General features: G+C 37.6%; 1 protein-coding gene across 1 annotated transcript in view; it reads right to left on the bottom strand.

Moving 5' to 3' along the window:
• Positions 1-7241: 7241 nt before the first annotated feature.
• The window catches only part of LOC125039203 (aryl hydrocarbon receptor nuclear translocator homolog), a gene marked incomplete in the record, with an annotated part of 72128 nt that continues 61869 nt past the window's right edge, over positions 7242-17500 (bottom strand). The window contains 9 exon segments of the mRNA XM_047632989.1: positions 7242-11519; positions 12134-12245; positions 12714-12919; positions 14342-14496; positions 14723-14873; positions 15095-15253; positions 15989-16109; positions 16602-16804; positions 17225-17372. Coding sequence (XP_047488945.1) covers positions 11308-11519; positions 12134-12245; positions 12714-12919; positions 14342-14496; positions 14723-14873; positions 15095-15253; positions 15989-16109; positions 16602-16804; positions 17225-17372 — 1467 coding nt within the window.

The raw sequence follows: 17500 nt of genomic DNA, 5'->3' as shown, positions 1-17500 counted from the left end.
TGATAGTAATAAAGATAATAATAAAGATAATAATGATGATGACAATAATGATAACAATGATAATAATAATGATGATAATAATAATATAAAGGATAACAGCAATGGTAATAACGATAATAATATACGTAATGTTAGTAATAATAACAGTTACAACAATAATGATAACAATAATAAAAATAATAACAATAATAATAAAAGCAAATGATATCGAGAACAACAATAACAATAATACCAATAAGGATAACAAATAACAGGACACGTAAGCTTCACCAAACACGAATATGACAGAGAAATGACACCCCATGCCATTACCAGACGCCTACGTGGAAAGGACAGTAAACGGGATCGCCATGTCAGTTTCATGACAGGGGAAATTTCGTTGTGACAATCAGACTGGTGTTTGCTACAGATTGCGTGTGCATTTGTGTGTATGAATGGGTGTTTGTGGGTAACTGTGGGTGTGTTTCATGTGTATATAAGTAATTTCTTTCTTTCTTTTTTTCTTTCTCTCTCTCCTTCTCTCTCTCTCTCTCTCTCTCTCTCTCTCTCTCTCTCTCTCTCTCTCTCTCTCTCTCTCTCTCTCTCTCTCTCTCTCTCTCTCTCTCTCTCTCTCTCTCTCTCTCTCTTCCTCTCTCTTCCTCTCTCTTCCTCTCTCTTCCTCTCTCTTCCTCTCTCTTCCTCTCTCTTCCTCTCTCTTCCTCTCTCTTCCTCTCTCTTCCTCTCTCTTCCTCTCTCTTCCTCTCTCTTCCTCTCTCTTCCTCTCTCTTCCTCTCTCTTCCTCTCTCTTCCTCTCTCTTCCTCTCTCTTCCTCTCTCTTCCTCTCTCTTCCTCTCTCTTCCTCTCTCTTCCTCTCTCTTCCTCTCTCTTCCTCTCTCTTCCTCTCTCTTCCTCTCTCTTCCTCTCTCTTCCTCTCTCTTCCTCTCTCTTCCTCTCTCTTCCTCTCTCTTCCTCTCTCTTCCTCTCTCTTCCTCTCTCTTCCTCTCTCTTCCTCTCTCTTCCTCTCTCTCCTCTCTCTCTCTCTCTCTCTCTCTCTCTCTCTCTCTCTCTCTCTCTCTCTCTCTCTCTCTCTCTCTCTCTCTCTCTCTCTCTCTCTCTCTCTCTCTCTCTCTCTCTCTCTCTCTCTCTCTCTCTCTCTCTCTCTCTCTCTCTCTCTCTCTCTCTCTCTCTCTCTCTCTCTTCTCTCTCTTCTATCTATCTATAATGATAATTATAGATAGATAGATAGATAATCTATATATCTGTAATGATGATTTTAAGAAAATAATAATAATAATGATAATAATAATAATAACATAAACAAAGATAATGATATAAAAAACTGTCAGAAACTCTTCACCAATATGCCAACAAAGAAAACGAGACGTGAACCGCTGTGTAGTAGTAACTTAAGTAAACATAATATTCATAATTCTTACGTGGAAATTACTATGATGAACGTTATTATTATCATTATTATTTTTAAATTATTATCAGCATTATCATTGTTGCTTTTGTTATTATCCTTAGCATTATTTTATCATTATAGTCATCATCATCATCTTCATTGTCATTATTATTTATATAATTATTCTATTTTATTATTATTATTATTATTATTATCTTTATTATTACTGTTGTTATTTATATTGTTAATAATATTACTCGTATCATTATTATTGTAATTATTATTGCTCGTATTATTATTATCATTAATATCATTATCATTATTATCATTATTATTATTATTATTATTATTATTATTATTATTATTATTACCACTACTATTATAATTATCATTATTATTATCATTATTATTATTATTATCATCATTATTATTATTATTATCATTGTTATTAATATTATTATCATTATATCATTATTATTATTATTATTATTACTATTATTATTATCATCATCATCATCATCATTGCCATTTTTGTTATTATTATCATTATCATCATTATTATTACTTTCATTATTATTATTATCATCATTATTATTATTATGATTACTATTAATGTTTTTATTATTATTATTATCGTTATCGTTATCATCATTCCTTTTATAATTATTATTATTACTATTATTATTATCATCATCATCATTATTATTATCATTATCATTACTACTATTATTATTATTATTATTATTATTATTATTATCATTACTTTTTTGTTATTGTGCTTGTTGTTGTTGCTGTTATTATTATCATTATTACATTAATTTTCTTCATAATCATTACTATCACTATTATCGTTATTATTAGCAGTATTATCATTACTATTTCTATCATTATCATTATTGATATTGATACTGTTAGTAGCAGTAGTAGTATTATCATTATTACTATTACTATTACTATTACTATTATCATCATTATTATTATCATTATCATTATTATCATTGTTTTTATTATTGCTGTTGTCGTTGTTGTGGTTCCTACTACTATCACCATTATTATCAATATCATTGCTATTATTATCACAATCTTTTCTGTTCTATTTTTTATCATCCTTACTGTGGCTTTGTGTTTTCGTTACGTCTATTCTCCGTTTTTCTTCTTCTCCTCCCTCTTCCATTTCTACTTTTTCTTTTCCTCCGTGTTATAATTCACTTTTCATGTCACATTCCTCTTCCATCTCCTCGCCCTCGTTGCTCTTCCTTTCTTCTTTTCTTCTTCCTGTTCCTCCTATTCCCCTTTCCCTTTCTCTCCTTTCTCTTATTCCTTCTCTCTTTCTCCTTTTCTTCCTCCCCATCAACCTCTCTTCCTCCGTATTATTTACTCTTCTGCTTTATCATCTCCTCTCCACTTCCTACCACTCTTTCCCGAACCTGTTGCGAACTTGGCGTGAAATTTCTCCCGAGTGCGTGGAAATGGCCGATAAATTCCATTAGTGAAGATAAAATGCTCTCGTGTCCGCGCTTGATATCCCGTCATATTGAATGCAAGTGATTGATGGCGGTTTTTGATTCGCCTCATCGGTCGCTGTTGACTGACTGCGGTAATGAGGCGGGAAATGGGGCGGGGGTGGAGTCGCTTCTGTCTTGGCTGGGTTATAGAAGGGTTAGGGGTTGGCTGGGTTTTATTATTTTGTTTTGTTTTTCTTTGGAGAGATATTGTGTGTAATTGTGTGTGTGTGTGTGTGTGTGTGTATGTTGGAGGGTATGTGTTTGTGATTACGTTTCTTCTTCTTCGTCTTCGTCTTCGTCTTCGTCTTCGTCTTCGTCTTCGTCTTCTTCTTCTTCTTCTTCTTCTTCTTCTTCTTCTTCTTCTTCTTCTTCTTCTTCTTCTTCTTCTTCTTCTTCTTCTTCTTCTTCTTCTTCTTCTTCTTCTTCTTCTTCTTCTTCTTCTTCTTCTTCTTCTTCTTCTTCTTCTTCTTCTTCTTCTTCTTCTTCTTCTTCTTCTTCTTCTTCGTCTTCGTCTTCGTCTTCGTCTTCGTCTTCGTCTTCGTCTTCGTCTTCGTCTTCGTCTTCGTCTTCGTCTTCGTCTTCGTCTTCGTCTTCGTCTTCGTCTTCGTCTTCGTCTTCGTCTTCGTCTTCGTCTTCGTCTTCGTCTTCTTCTTCTTCTTCTTCTTCTTCTTCTTCTTCTTCTTCGTCTTCGTCTTCTTCTTCGTCTTCTTCCCCTTCCTCTTCCTTTTCCTCCTCTTCTTCTTCCTCTACTTCTTCGTCCTCGTCTGCCGAGGCTTCGAAAAACTTCCTCTCGGGTATTGCAGCTTGAATTTCATGCCCTGACACCTTTATCACGTCTGTAACTCATCTTCTGGAAATGTACTTTACTGGCGTCGTCGCCCCTCACCGAGCAACCAATTTAGAAATATCAACGATTTTGTAATGTTCGATCATTTGTTTTAATCATGATTTGCCTAATAACGACTGTGTGAAGTTACATGCGGAATACTTAACAAACCACATAGCAACACTTGTGGCCTGGGAGAACTGATTGCCCTGTGCACGCAGCGAAAGCAAACGAATTCCTGGGTGACCAACGAGCTGTAATAATTAGAGATACAATGTTCAAGTAAACTGAAAAGGTAAATTGAAGACGTCCAGATTTACCGCCTGAAAGTCTTTAATATCTTGCTTGTTTCGTCTGCTCGGGTTTCTGTGGCTGTTTAATTCTATTTTACTTTATATTCAAAAGAACCCGAATAAGTTTTGTGTTACGACTTGTCTCTACTATGAAAACATTACTTAATATGAAGATGGAGTACTTAATGGAAATACTTTTTAAAAAATGAGTTACAACTTGAAAGAGTTAATGTGCACACGTCCGAACACAGTCAAACCCTACCGAAATACCAATTTCTCCGAAACTCTGTCACACGAACTTGACTCGAGTGCGAAGGTCGTGCGTTGGTGACCCTGAGCTGAACCAAGAATGGTGTAATTTTATATTAGGAAGAAGAAGCAACAAAGCAAGGATAGCTTTGACAAAATCAAGGCATTGCTAGAGCACCGTCTGAGCCCCCAACAGGAAGGAGAGAGAGAGAAAGAGAGAGAGAGAGAGAGAGAGAGAGAGAGAGAGAGAGAGAGAGAGAGAGAGAGAGAGAGAGAGAGAGAGAGAGAGAGAGAGAGAGAGAGAGAGAGAGAGAGAGAGAGAGAGAGAGAGAGAGAGAGAGAGAGAGAGAGAGAGAGAGAGAGAGAGAGAGAGAGAGAGAGAGAGAGAGAGAGAAGAGTGTGTACATAAGCACGTATACGTTATTGCTCCCACGTGCTCGCGGTGGGCAAAGGGGCCGCCCCCCACGCCACGCACCAGTACTTAAGGCCAAGTATGACCCAGGTCAGAGAGAGTTCCTGCCTAGCGCTTCTCTGGTCAAGGAGGGTCGCGCCCGGCCTACGGTCTCAGGCGGGAGGGCACCAATTCTCTCTCGCGCCAGCCTCTCGGCCCCCCTGGGCTGACCGCGACTACCTGCGACCCAGCTTCACCCAGACCTCGTCGTGTGATCTATATCTGTGTTGCTTACTCTTCTAAATAAAAGAGGTTAAGCCAACCTGTCCCCTTTTAATACTCCTGCTTAATGTTTAAGGCGTCTAAAGAGCCTTTACAGAGAGAGAGAGAGAGAGAGAGAGAGAGAGAGAGAGAGAGAGAGAGAGAGAGAGAGAGAGAGAGAGAGAGAGAGAGAGAGAGAGAGAGAGAGAGAGAGAGAGAGAGAGAGACAGACAGACAGACAGACAGATAGACTATTCAAATCGAAAAGCATTTTATCTGAACAATACTGCCTTAGAACAGAATTGATCCCAAAGTAGGAACTGGCCCAAGGGAAACTATAGACCCTCCTCCCCAATAATCCCAAGTCAAACCTATCAAAACTGCCTTTTAACGCGAGGAAAATATAGTTCGAACTTGGCAAGGAATTATAGTCTTGGCTCTACGATATTCATACTAATTTCAAAAAGCTCTTATCAACGATTTTTACGCTTTATGACAAAAAAGAAAAAAAGAAAAAAAAAAGAGCTTGGCATAACCAGTTTGTAATTGAATAGGAAAATGCGGTGATTAGATTGCCTAGGGATATAATAGAGAAAACAAAAGGGCACTTCTAGAAGACTGAGAATGCAGTTCTCGACGGACCAGTTTGAGTTCCGTGCTGGAAGGGCAATTAACTGATGTTCCTTTCGTCGTGAGGCGAATACAAGAGAAGATGGCAAAGGGAAGATGAGGCTGTGTCACTGACCAGGGAGGGAGTGCCGGGAAATCTCTTTACATCCGGATTACTTTGTGCTGACAGCGGAAGCCAAGAAAGGAACAAGGGTTGGGTTACGTTTAATGGATGCATCAATACTATAAAAATATGAAATATACAGGTACGATGGTCATGAGGGTTTTGGTAGTGGGAGCAAACTCAGTCTCATGTATTGAATAAAATGCCGTGTCCACACGAAAAGCAATACCAATACTGGTAACCATTGTTACCAAATCATGCCCTAATTCATAAGTATGGAATAGGGTGGCGAGGATACCATCGGAATACAGGGGCTGTGGACATTTCAGTGCGCCCCATAGAAAACCGCCATGGTTCCGCTTGATATGGAAACACTTTAAATGTATACGTTAAGCGAGCAGTATTCCTCCCATGAACACGGATTCACAAATTGTGTCACGAGCTGTCCTCACATAACTAAGTGAGCGAAGAGCACTGGCAAACTTCAGAGATCCAAGGAATGTCACGGGGATGGAGGGAGGGGAGGAGGAAGAGGAGGAGGTCATCTAGCGGGAAATAGATGGTGACACGATGCAGGAGCTTTAAATTATCTCGAAATTTATCTAAAGAAACACCTCTTGCGTGGAGATAGAAAAAATAATGTGTTAAGTCAGTCTTGTCAAAGGGCCAGAGACATGGGCTCTAAAGGCAGGAAAGCAGATAACATCTGGTAGATGTGATGTTAAGGGAATATGCATAGTCTCATTTGGTTTGGGAGCGCAGAGAGGTAGGGTGAACTGAGCCTTTTAAGGAAGAGGAAATGGAGGTGGAGGCCTAGAGCCATGGAGGAGGACATGGAGAGGGAAGGTAAAGAGGACGTGATGGCGAAAGAAAGGGCCAAGTGAGAGAAAGCGAGAAAATCTAACCTCACAGGAAAGATTATTTTGTGGGAGGTAGGGTGCGTGCTTGTGTGTGTGGGAGTCCAAAGCCTTTTTCCACGAAAGTATTTGGGTTGATCGTGAAATTCTTTGCAACAGACCTGATAAAGTCTAACCAAAAGTAATAAGGAACCAAGACTTCAGAACTGTAGCTGATACCAACTTATCTCTCCGCTGTGAGACAGATTTTTTTTGCCACTACCTTCAGTTCAAAACAAATTGCCATCACTAGAAGATACACCAATTAAATAATTCTGTCTCACAGCTTGATTATAACATTTTCTTTCTGTTTGCCTTAGTACTATTACATTATTAATGAATCAAATTAGGGAGGAACTTGAGTATGGATACTAGTTCTGTACCATCACACACTATTATCTAATGCCTTTCTCACCAGAATGATACATATTTTTCTGTAAAGCCAAAGATTACAAGGTTTATTTTGAAAGAATAGTTTCTATTTTAACCTTGCAAATGCCACATTAATGTTAAATTATATCTTAATGTCATTAAGAGATGAAGTAACTGATTTCCCTTCTACGCCCCACATTTACACCTTAAATTTAAATCAGATGACTCATGGGCAAGACCCACCGAAACATAATGAACCCAAAATAATTATAAAATTATTTAGCTAACAAAAAATGAAACATAGAAGGGTGTGCCAAGAAAAAACAACAACTGCGGACATAAGTTTATTTATACGTCAGTAATTTACATACTTAAAGTCCGATAAGTGTAAGTTTATTAGAAGTAGTACTAGATAATGAGTAGACACACAGGACAGTCATTTCAGTGAATTCACCTGTGCTCCATCTGCAAATACAGTTCCTTTACATAAGCTATGTTAACAGAGGGTAGCATACACTAATACTGCTAGGTCTATGTACTTAAATAATTGTTCTAAAAAACATTGCACTCATACTTATATAAAAATGGTACTGAAGACAGTGATTTACATACAGAGAACAGGTGAATTCCCAACCTGTGACTATGTTAGCCCAAACCTGGACTGTTGGCCCATTTTAAGTGAGATGATTGCCCCTTCCCCCACACAAGGGACATAACATACATACTTTGATTGCAGTTTTCTTTCTTCAATACTTTTTTTTAACTTATGTAAAAATGATTACATATTTAATGGTAACTTGTGCTGGACACCTACAAAGCTTCCACAAACAACCTCCATCCATGACAGTGGAAGCGACTGTAATAAAACCTCTATTCCTGTAACTAACATACAGATCTATCCTTTTTAAAGCTACTGATTTCTGTAATAAATACACGCGGTGGCAACTGGTAATAAAATATCTAAAAATAAATAGTTTAAAAAGAGTTGTGATCATCATGACCAACTAGCGCAGAGGGGTGAGCATGAGCAACCCTGACTGCCAATCAGTCCTCGGGAAAGTATGCTAGACAGCCAGCTGTAATTGAGCATCCCGTCGGGTCCTGCCAACATAGTCAAGGTTCGCAACACTGAAAACATTTCTTCTTTTTTATACAGAAGTATAAACGATAGAGGATGAAAAATTAATCAATTAGTGAAAGTTCTGTGATGTTTCAACATCTTACAAATGCATATAAAAATTATGTTTTACTGTGTGTTACATAGTGATTCAAAATAATTCTTAGGTCTGTAATCAAACCAATTCACACACACTGGTTTACAGAATACAATGATGAGAGTTCCTGATACACATCCATAAATCAATGTATTTTGTAAACAAGTATCTCTCGTTTGGTATTTTGGAGCAGACAAGAATTCAATTTTAATCTCACCGGACTTTGCAATGAAACATCAGCCTTTGCGGCTGGACAAGAAGCCCACACACATTTCCCCAGTTAAAAAGATTTAACATACAAAGGGGAAATTAAATAAGATCTCATTTTGGGCTACAGATTTTCTGTTTTTTGTTTATATTTTTTCCCCAGTTCACACAAAGTGGCTAGGATTATTTGAAGTAATTCTAATTGTATTTTGAAGTGGATTACAATTGTACAAAAATTAATTAGTATATCAGATGATTATTGTGACAAAAAAGTCAGCCATGCCCCACTAGCTTGGCATGGTGTTGCAGCAAATATTGCACTGGCAGAGCTCCTTGGTGAGGTGGACCAACGGCTTGCTCCTTGGGCTCCGCACACAGGACCCACAACACAGTCTTCCCTTATATTAATATGGCCACTGACAAAGCTATTCCAACTTGTGCCTCATGTTTCCTGATGCACAAATCATGGCTTAAAAACATAATTAAATACCTTGATTAATACACACACTACAACTTCCATGCTGCGCTCATATGACCAGCAACACACGTTTTTTGTTCTGGTTCCTAGTTTTTGCTTTCACTTTCTTCCACAGTTCCTTGATTTGCGTCACTGGGTGAACATCATTGTACATCCATACCAGCCCCATATTAACAATTTGGTTAGTTATCAGTTAAAGTACAATAAAATAAATGGTCTTCACACTTGCATACAGTACTGGTTTGTATTTACAGGTATGACTCCCCTTATATATATAAACCTTCAGTTGTACACAAGTAAATCTTTCAAAGCATACACAATCATGCTTGATATTACATACACACAACAAAGACCCAAAATTGCAGACATCTGCAGATCCGTCTTTATTCATCTACAACTACAGACTTGAGGGATACTGTCAAACCTTGTTTTTACAAAGAAAAAGAAGTTTTATCCAAAATTTCCACTAATTCTTGAGAAGTTGGACTGCTGTCCAATTTTACCTAGTTCTGTATTCAACAAGGTTACATTCAAGGCTTGCAGCCTGTTGGCACAAAACCCATGGAGACATGGCACACATCTCTCTATCACCACCCTAAAATTACAATAGAGGAATGCTTATAATGTATTTCCAACACTATCTGGCTACAAAATCAGCTAGCTACACTGGATTTTTGCAGATATTAAAAAAAAAAGAAAACTAAAAAAACCTGTATCAAGTCTCAGTCCATGGGCCTTTTTGTACCAAGCCATAAGCCCATTTCTCCCTCTAGCCACGAATGATATGTCCAAAATTAAATAGATATTGGTGACAGTGCACCAGCCGTGCAAAACTTGCTCTCAGAGCTCTGAGATACCTTGTACTGACATCATAAGAAGACAAAATATATATTACACAGTCATTGTACAAACTGAGCTACTATATCAATAGCATCAAAGCTCCAATAAACAGAAAAAACAAAACAACTGCATAATGGTTATTCAACCTTCAAAGTAGTAAGACAGACAAATTTACAATCACAAAATCTACCTAAAAGGAGCATAATATTAGACACCTGAACTACAAATATGAAAAGACCATCTATGTTCCTGTTCACCATTCTTTTAATGAGGAAGAATGTTAGTGCCCTAAACCCCAAGTTCAACAAAACAGTATATCTAAGGAGTAACAATTAGTGAAAGACCCTGACCACCCTACCTGCAATGAACTCGCCCCCACATGACCCTGTTCGCACCTGCCGTCAACCTCAGCAACAAGGTCGTCGCAGATTTGATTAAAAACAAAAACGGAAAAGAGAGAGAGAGAGAGAACCAATAGTGTCTGTTCCTCCAAACCATCTGGAACAGGAAATGAAGTTTCACAGTAAGTTGAAGCCTGGAAGACCCTGCGCGGTGGCAGATGAGGATTGACAAATGAAGAGTGTGCTTTGTTGCTCTGATTACTGAGGATGTTGCTTGGTTTGCATGGGGTGAGAAGTGAAATAAAAATGAGCACATGCATATTGCATCCACGGCAAAGATCTCTTCAAATCTCCAATGCTAGGCTCATAGAAGCAAACATAAAAAAATAATGAGACACTCACATTTTCTTCATTCCTGGACATGTGCTTGAAGGCTAACTCCTCTAAATTGTGCATAAATATACAGTGTAGAGAAATCCCTAAGTTATGATAAAGTACAGCTTGGAAAAATAATTCAATCATTATCTCCCTTTCAGGGACCATAAAATTAATACCTATACAAGGACGAAACACTTTGATTACCAGCAGCAAAAACAAATAAGATAAAAGAAAAAGAAAAAAGGAGAAAAAAAAACCTTATTGCATAAATGCAATTTGATTATTACTACAGCATATGGAATATTTTCCAAAGGTTGCACTGTAGAGGGTAATACTGTCTAAGCAAATAAATGCTGGTTTTTCCACAGATACAATGCAAATTTTGCTGCATGTATCAAAGAAAACTTTTCAATACGTGCAAATGCATAACAAAAAAATAAAACCATTATAATAATTACAATATTAAAAAAATTACCTAATTACACTTTAAAAGATGCAATAATAATGGTTTACCCATTATGACAGATAAGTACCTGTCACTGTAAATATGCATAGGCCAACATATTTTTTTTTTTTTTTTTCTCAAATGTCCTGCCTGTACAGTAAATCAGGCATTGTCCCAGTTGACAGCAACTAATCTGGAAGCTACTTTGTTAAGGGAGTTCCAGTATCCAGTAATATTTGAACTTTCCACTAAATAAACAATTCTGACATCATACCTTCGCGAAGTAGAAAGAGGCCTACCTACAAAAAATATGTGGGAATTACCGAATCTGATCAGACTGTCGTTGAGGCACTTGTTGAGACATAAAAATGAACAATGTTGTAGTGGGTGGATACCAAGACTCTCCCTTACGAATTCACCTTACGAGTAGCAGCAACGGTCGAAGCACTCGCATTTGAGTCTTTTGTGAGGGGCAACACTACACTCTGGGGTCCTCATTCAAAGTTTGTATTGAACATGTTTCCTAGGTCATCAAAGCTCGTGGCTCCAGACTGGTCGAGGATTTGCAGCATGTCAGTGAGCTCTGGCTGAGTGCCTGGAGCACCACTGCCTGGGTGGTGACCTGAGGCAGTGCCCGGGTGGCCTGAACTGGTGGATGGGCCTGCACTCGTCCCCTCCGCACCTATGCTTGGATACTGCCACATTCCTGTAATACAGCCAAGATAACCTTTAAGTAAACCCTAAATAAAAATTGAGTATCCTCAATCTTCACAAAGAACAAATTACAACAGCACTTAAAAAAACAATATGAAAGTGCATAATACACATTGCCAGCTTTAAAGAAAATAACTCAATGCCTTTGGGCTGATTAAAGCACCATGAACTCCAACTGCCCACATATAAAACATGGTAGTGCATGCCATGTAAGGGCAACCAATGTACTTATTTTCATGGTGTATATGCAATAGTAAATACTGAGACTTTTTTTTTTTTTCCCTTTCTTAATACCTAACTCCTGCACAAGCCTCTGCCCAACACAGAAAACAGTGACTGAATTGACATACAAGTCCCTGGCAAGATACCCATTCCTGGGATAACACAACATACATGCCATCCAGAGGCAAAGAGTTAATACTTTATACACATTCAAAATAAAAACAACAAATAAATCATTACGTAAAAAATAAGCGATGAAAAAATAAAAAAAAAGTTATTCCCATCCTGAACTACCTATTGATACCACACAAGAGTGCTTTACTCTGGCCTTGAACTGCTTACATCAGCCTCAGCTCATCCAGCACCATCTATCAGATTACCAACCTGAGGAGCCAGCTGCTGGAGTGTACGATGGCAGAGAACGGGGAGTGTACGAGGGGGTGGAGGGAGAGCGGGACGGGCTCATGTTGCTGCTGTAAGTGTATCCGTCGCCACTCTGAAATGCACGTGGGAAAATTCAGTTAAATGCTGTCTTTGTCACTTTTTTTCCTCTCTCTCTCTTTCTTTTTGTCATATTTAAAAAATGAGATAAACTTTGCTTAAAAAATATTTTCAAATAAAATAGGTATACACTTCAAATTTTGAAAATGATAATTTTCAGGTTCAGGGTATTGATAATTAATGTACAAAGAGATCCACCTTGCTGCTCACTGAAGTGTAGACTATTAATCAATTCTTAGTCACAAAAGAACAAAGGTCAAAAGCCACAGACTCAGATGCATTAACAAGGTCTTTCATAATGGACAATGTTTAATTTCATTTTTCCAAGAGAATAAGACAAAGGCAATAAAAATAAAGGAAAAATGCAGTTATCCACACATACACACTAGAACACACAAGGACATTCAGGCAAACACACACACAGGCACAGCCATGCAAAGCACAGCACTGCACAAAACTCTACCTGTCTGATGTGTGGATTGGACCAAGCAGTTGCCTGTGCCGTAGATGGAGGCGAGGACGACTTTGTGTTGCGTGGAAGGCTGGAGGAGGACTGGGAGGTGAGCGAAGTGGCCTGAGGGTTGGTTGGGGAGTAGCCAGCTAAGGGTGAAGCCCCAGCCTCATAGCCACTGTACACACCCTGGGTACTACTCGGTCTCCCGGAACCTGCTGCAGAAGAAGAGGAGAAGAGGGGGCGGAAATGTTATTCAAGCTGATGCAAGACTGTTTGTGAAGACTGAGGTTTCTTTCAGGATATAAAATCAAACTAAAAAAGGGCACAAGAGAAAAAATAAAACTCTCCAAAAAATGCCATGATGAGTATAATCTTCAACTTTAAAAAGGTGACTGAGCCTGTGTAGAAAATTTCAGTTAATCTAAATGTTTTGGCAAACTTTAATCTCTAGAGAAGGCTGAAAAATTAAAACATGGAAAAATCAATACAATCATTAAATAAAAATAAATTCAAAATGGTTTTTCAAAATAAATAATCCAAATCTAAAAACAAATACTCTTATCCTTATGAACTATATGTGCCATTTGGTATACAGAAAATACTCACTACAAAATAATAGGCATCAAAAACACAAACAGAACAAAAATATCAACATTGATAAAACAAAAAGGAAACAAACAAACAAAATCATTAATTTTATCTACCAGAGTGAGCAAGTGAGTAAGAGTGAGAGAAGAGAAGTAGAAAGAGAAAAGGGAAGGGGAGAGGATGGGTGAGAGAGAAGTACAAAGCAAGAGGAAGGGAAAACAGGAAGAGGGATAATACAGATAGGGGAATAAAGAGAGAGAAAAAAGCATAGGAGAAGAGGAAGAGAGATGTGCATTACCCAGAGTAATAGTTAGAGCAAGTGTGAGTGAAAGCAAGATAGAAACTGCAAATACACAAATACAAAACAGAATCTTAACGAAACATCTTGTTGTCTACAGGTTTCTTAAAATACAGTGCTATGTTTTCCAGTGAATAAGCTAATAGAATTACACAACTATGGAACTTGGCTAACATGAGATTGAGTCGCTATATCATCTCTTGTTAATTAAAAGCGCTACAGGTGTTGTTTTTTTCTTTGACATATTTATTTATATATATATTGTGATATACAGACTTCAACATACTTATTTGGAAGGTTCCATCATCAGGAAGATCAGTGCCTGAAGATGAATGGTCAAGTTTTAATCTTCAGCTCAGACACTTTGGACCCCAGCATTTGGGTCATCCACAAAAGACAAAATATACAGCTTTTGATGTTTCACAGAAAAAGACCTACTCTATGGCTTAAAAATAAAGCAATGGCTGATTTTTCTTTTTTCTTTTTTCTTTTCTTTAATGTGTTAAAAATAAAGGGGATGAATCCACAAAAAGATGATGGTAAAGTAAAATAAGGCTACCAGTCTCCAGTTACAACTTTAATGGACCATCTATTTTCCCCAAAGTCTACTACACACCAATGCCAACACCCTTAACCATTCCTAGTACACACACAAAAGAAGGACCTCACTTGGGTTAACAAGCCAATAAAAAAAAAAAAAAAATCCAAAAGGACTTCTTGCTTTTTAAATATTCAAGCTTAAAACACGTACTGTGAATGTGTGACTGGACCATGTGTGGGTACAGTTCTCTCTGCCGCTGTAAAGAGTATTCCAAGCCTGGCTGATGGGTGCCATACTGACTGCTGACCGAACTGACTTCCTGGTGCTCCGTGTTGGCACTCATTTCACCGCCTCCTTGGACAGTTCTGGGGGGAAATTGGTTGGAGGTGTTATTCTCTTTACTTAGTTCATTCACTCTTACTGTGAAAACCACAGTGATAATGCAAGTTCAACAGAAGGCAGTACAAACTACGGCATCCTACTACCAAATGTCATACCTAATATAAATGGGAAAAACTGATACTTTGGTAATCTATCATTATTAAAAACATTCATCATAGTACTCATCTACCATTAATGAGCATCACTTACTTGGCTGCATTATTTGTACAGACAATGTACTCAATGTCATCTGTGTATGGGTTGAGGAATGCAAAGGCGGCAGTCCTCAGCCAAACCCACTCTCGGTTCTTTCCACGGAAGCGGTACATAACCGACATCACTTGGCCTTTCAGTTTTAATACTGCAAGAAAAATGAAGCATATTTAGAAAAAGCTTCCAACCAAACCTAGGAAAGTCGACATCAATTCATGTTCTAATTACTTGCAATCCATCTGTGGGCAGGAGAGTATCCATTCCCCACAGACGAGGAATAGAATGTATATTCAGAAAACCACTTATAACCCTCTACTTTTTTTCCACTCTCTTCTGCAAGGGTAATTATTTACACAATTCTGCACTCACCCTGATCGAAGCTTTCCTTCATGTGCGTCTGATCCTCTGGGTGGAAGAAGTCGAAGCATGGCTTGGCCAACAGCTCTTGTGGAGAATATCCCAGGACTGTCATAACCCGCTGGTCAACAAAAGTGAACTTGCCGTCCATGGCATGACGAGAAATGAACTCTGAAAAAGGAATGTATATAATTTGATAAATTACTAGTTCAAAGTCTCACAAGCAGAGATGCAATGCTTTCACTTACATAAATGACTTAAACTTCATAAATAAAATGAACCTACAGACAATTTACTAAAATTTCCATTGGCATGGATAATACCTAATAAAAACCCTTTGGATGTCAGTACCAAAAAGCCTTGTTCCTTTTTCCCAGAAAAAAATACTTAATACAAAATGGCAATCATTCCTGCTTTTTTAAAAACACTCATTGTAACAAATTATTTTAAAAGGGATGAGGGTGATAATAAATTGACAGTAATTTACATGGTAGCCAAAGAAAAATAATATCAATACTGCTAAATGCACACATAACCTTTCTTTTTCCTAAAACATTTCAAAAATCAAAATGTTTAAAAATGTAAGATAATTGATTGAGGAACTGTATTGTACAAGTCTATATCAAGCAACTTGTATGCAAGAAGTGCTAGAATACAAAAGGACTTGATTTGTTTACAGTGAAGTCTGCCAAATATTGAATGCTAATGCAATGTAGAATGAATTTGTCACATAATATAAATATGAAATTAAAATAATTTCAACTGCTATGTTACTACTTGCTACAATAACCACTTGACTGATGAAAAAGAGGAGCCATATGAGAACATACATTCCAAAGTGCAAATAACCTCCTCGAGCGGTAATTGCAAGTGGCCTAAAAATATCTTTCTACCATTTTGACTAACCATTTTGCGAGTTTGATCCCATGAGATCTGAGGTGTTTGGTGCCGAGGTAACCTGAAGGCGGCCAATAGCCACAAGGCAGCAGTGGGTGGATCCATGAGCCTCCTCTTCAGCTCGGTCCATCTGTCGGAGTGAAATTTTCTTTCAGCTATTTTTAATGTTAGTGATTAAAAATAATGAACTTGAATGTCACTTTCAAAATTGACCATTCTCTGGCAATTGTTTATATTTCAGACTACATTCAAAATGAGTAGGTTAATCTTCAATATGGCCTACACTGTACCAAATGTAAATAATTAATAATGGATACAGACAAAATTTTTATTACATGCCACACTTTGATGGAAATTATCATTCTAACTTTCCAGACATTTTGAGCATCTCTTAATAAGTGACAAATGTAAGTAGGTGCACTTTTACAAAGTAATCAGAAATAAAAAGTAATTTTAATCTTTTTTCTTCATATGACCTGCTCATATATTAAATACTTGCAAGAAAAATAAAGAAAATTGTGCATAATACAAAGGTGTCAATTCTTACATTATATCAGTCAAGGTGAAGAAAAAATGTCTTGACTAATAACCTCAAAATCACTGTAAAGTTTTGGCACTGTACCTGCACGCCTGTAGGAGGCCAGTTCTTGATGTAACCTGTGCAATGGACTACAGCATAGTTATGTCCATCAGTTGCGGGGCCTAAGGAATTTCTCTGACGCAGCCGATTTAGGTGACCAGAATTCATGTTCTCTGGAGTAACTGCACCAACTTTCATGCGACAAATGAATCCACGTCTGGAGCCCATACACAGTCTCATTGATGCTGTAAAAAAAGAAGGTAATTAGCATCATTTTTTAAATTATCACAACTGTCTTCATCTCATCAATCCTAAACTGACCAAGGTTAATCCCTTCACCATACACACTGCTGGGTATGCTGTCCTTAAGGTCCTCTAGTAATAATAAATATAATGTTGTGATACTTTCCTAGGAATTTTGTTTTTAAGTCATGGACAAGCATACATAACAAGCATAATCTTGTTATTAAAATATGCTATGGTCACATAGATATATACGCATTTATATAAAGATGCAGCAAAGTTCAGATTATTCATTAGAGCAAGGACTGAACAGATAAGAAAAGCACTATGGATATAAATTGCCAGGTACCTCTATCCAATCCTCTGTGAGGAACACTACTCATAGACATAAACAAACAGTATCTAACTGCATAAATACTTACACTGATGGCCTTCCTTCTTAACAGTTCCAGTCTTGAGATCGAGAATACGTCCTTGGTTGGCTGGCTCTTGGGTACTCAACTGTTCTCTTACTTTCTCCACATCTTCTGGGTGCACGTGTTCATAGACGCTTGATCCGAACCAGTCACTCTGTAAAGGAGGTATTATCTTAATACTCTTGTTTACATATTTAATGAAATTTGAATTTTTTACAAAGGAATGCAAATGAGGGTTTGAAGGCTAACACAAAATAGTATCTACAATAAAGAGTTAATAGA

The sequence above is a fragment of the Penaeus chinensis genome, chromosome 26, assembly GCF_019202785.1.
Source record: "Penaeus chinensis breed Huanghai No. 1 chromosome 26, ASM1920278v2, whole genome shotgun sequence".
Classification (NCBI taxonomy): Eukaryota; Metazoa; Arthropoda; class Malacostraca; order Decapoda; family Penaeidae; genus Penaeus; species Penaeus chinensis.
Note: the sequence above shows the minus strand (reverse complement) of the source record. Positions and strands in the feature narration are given on the sequence as shown.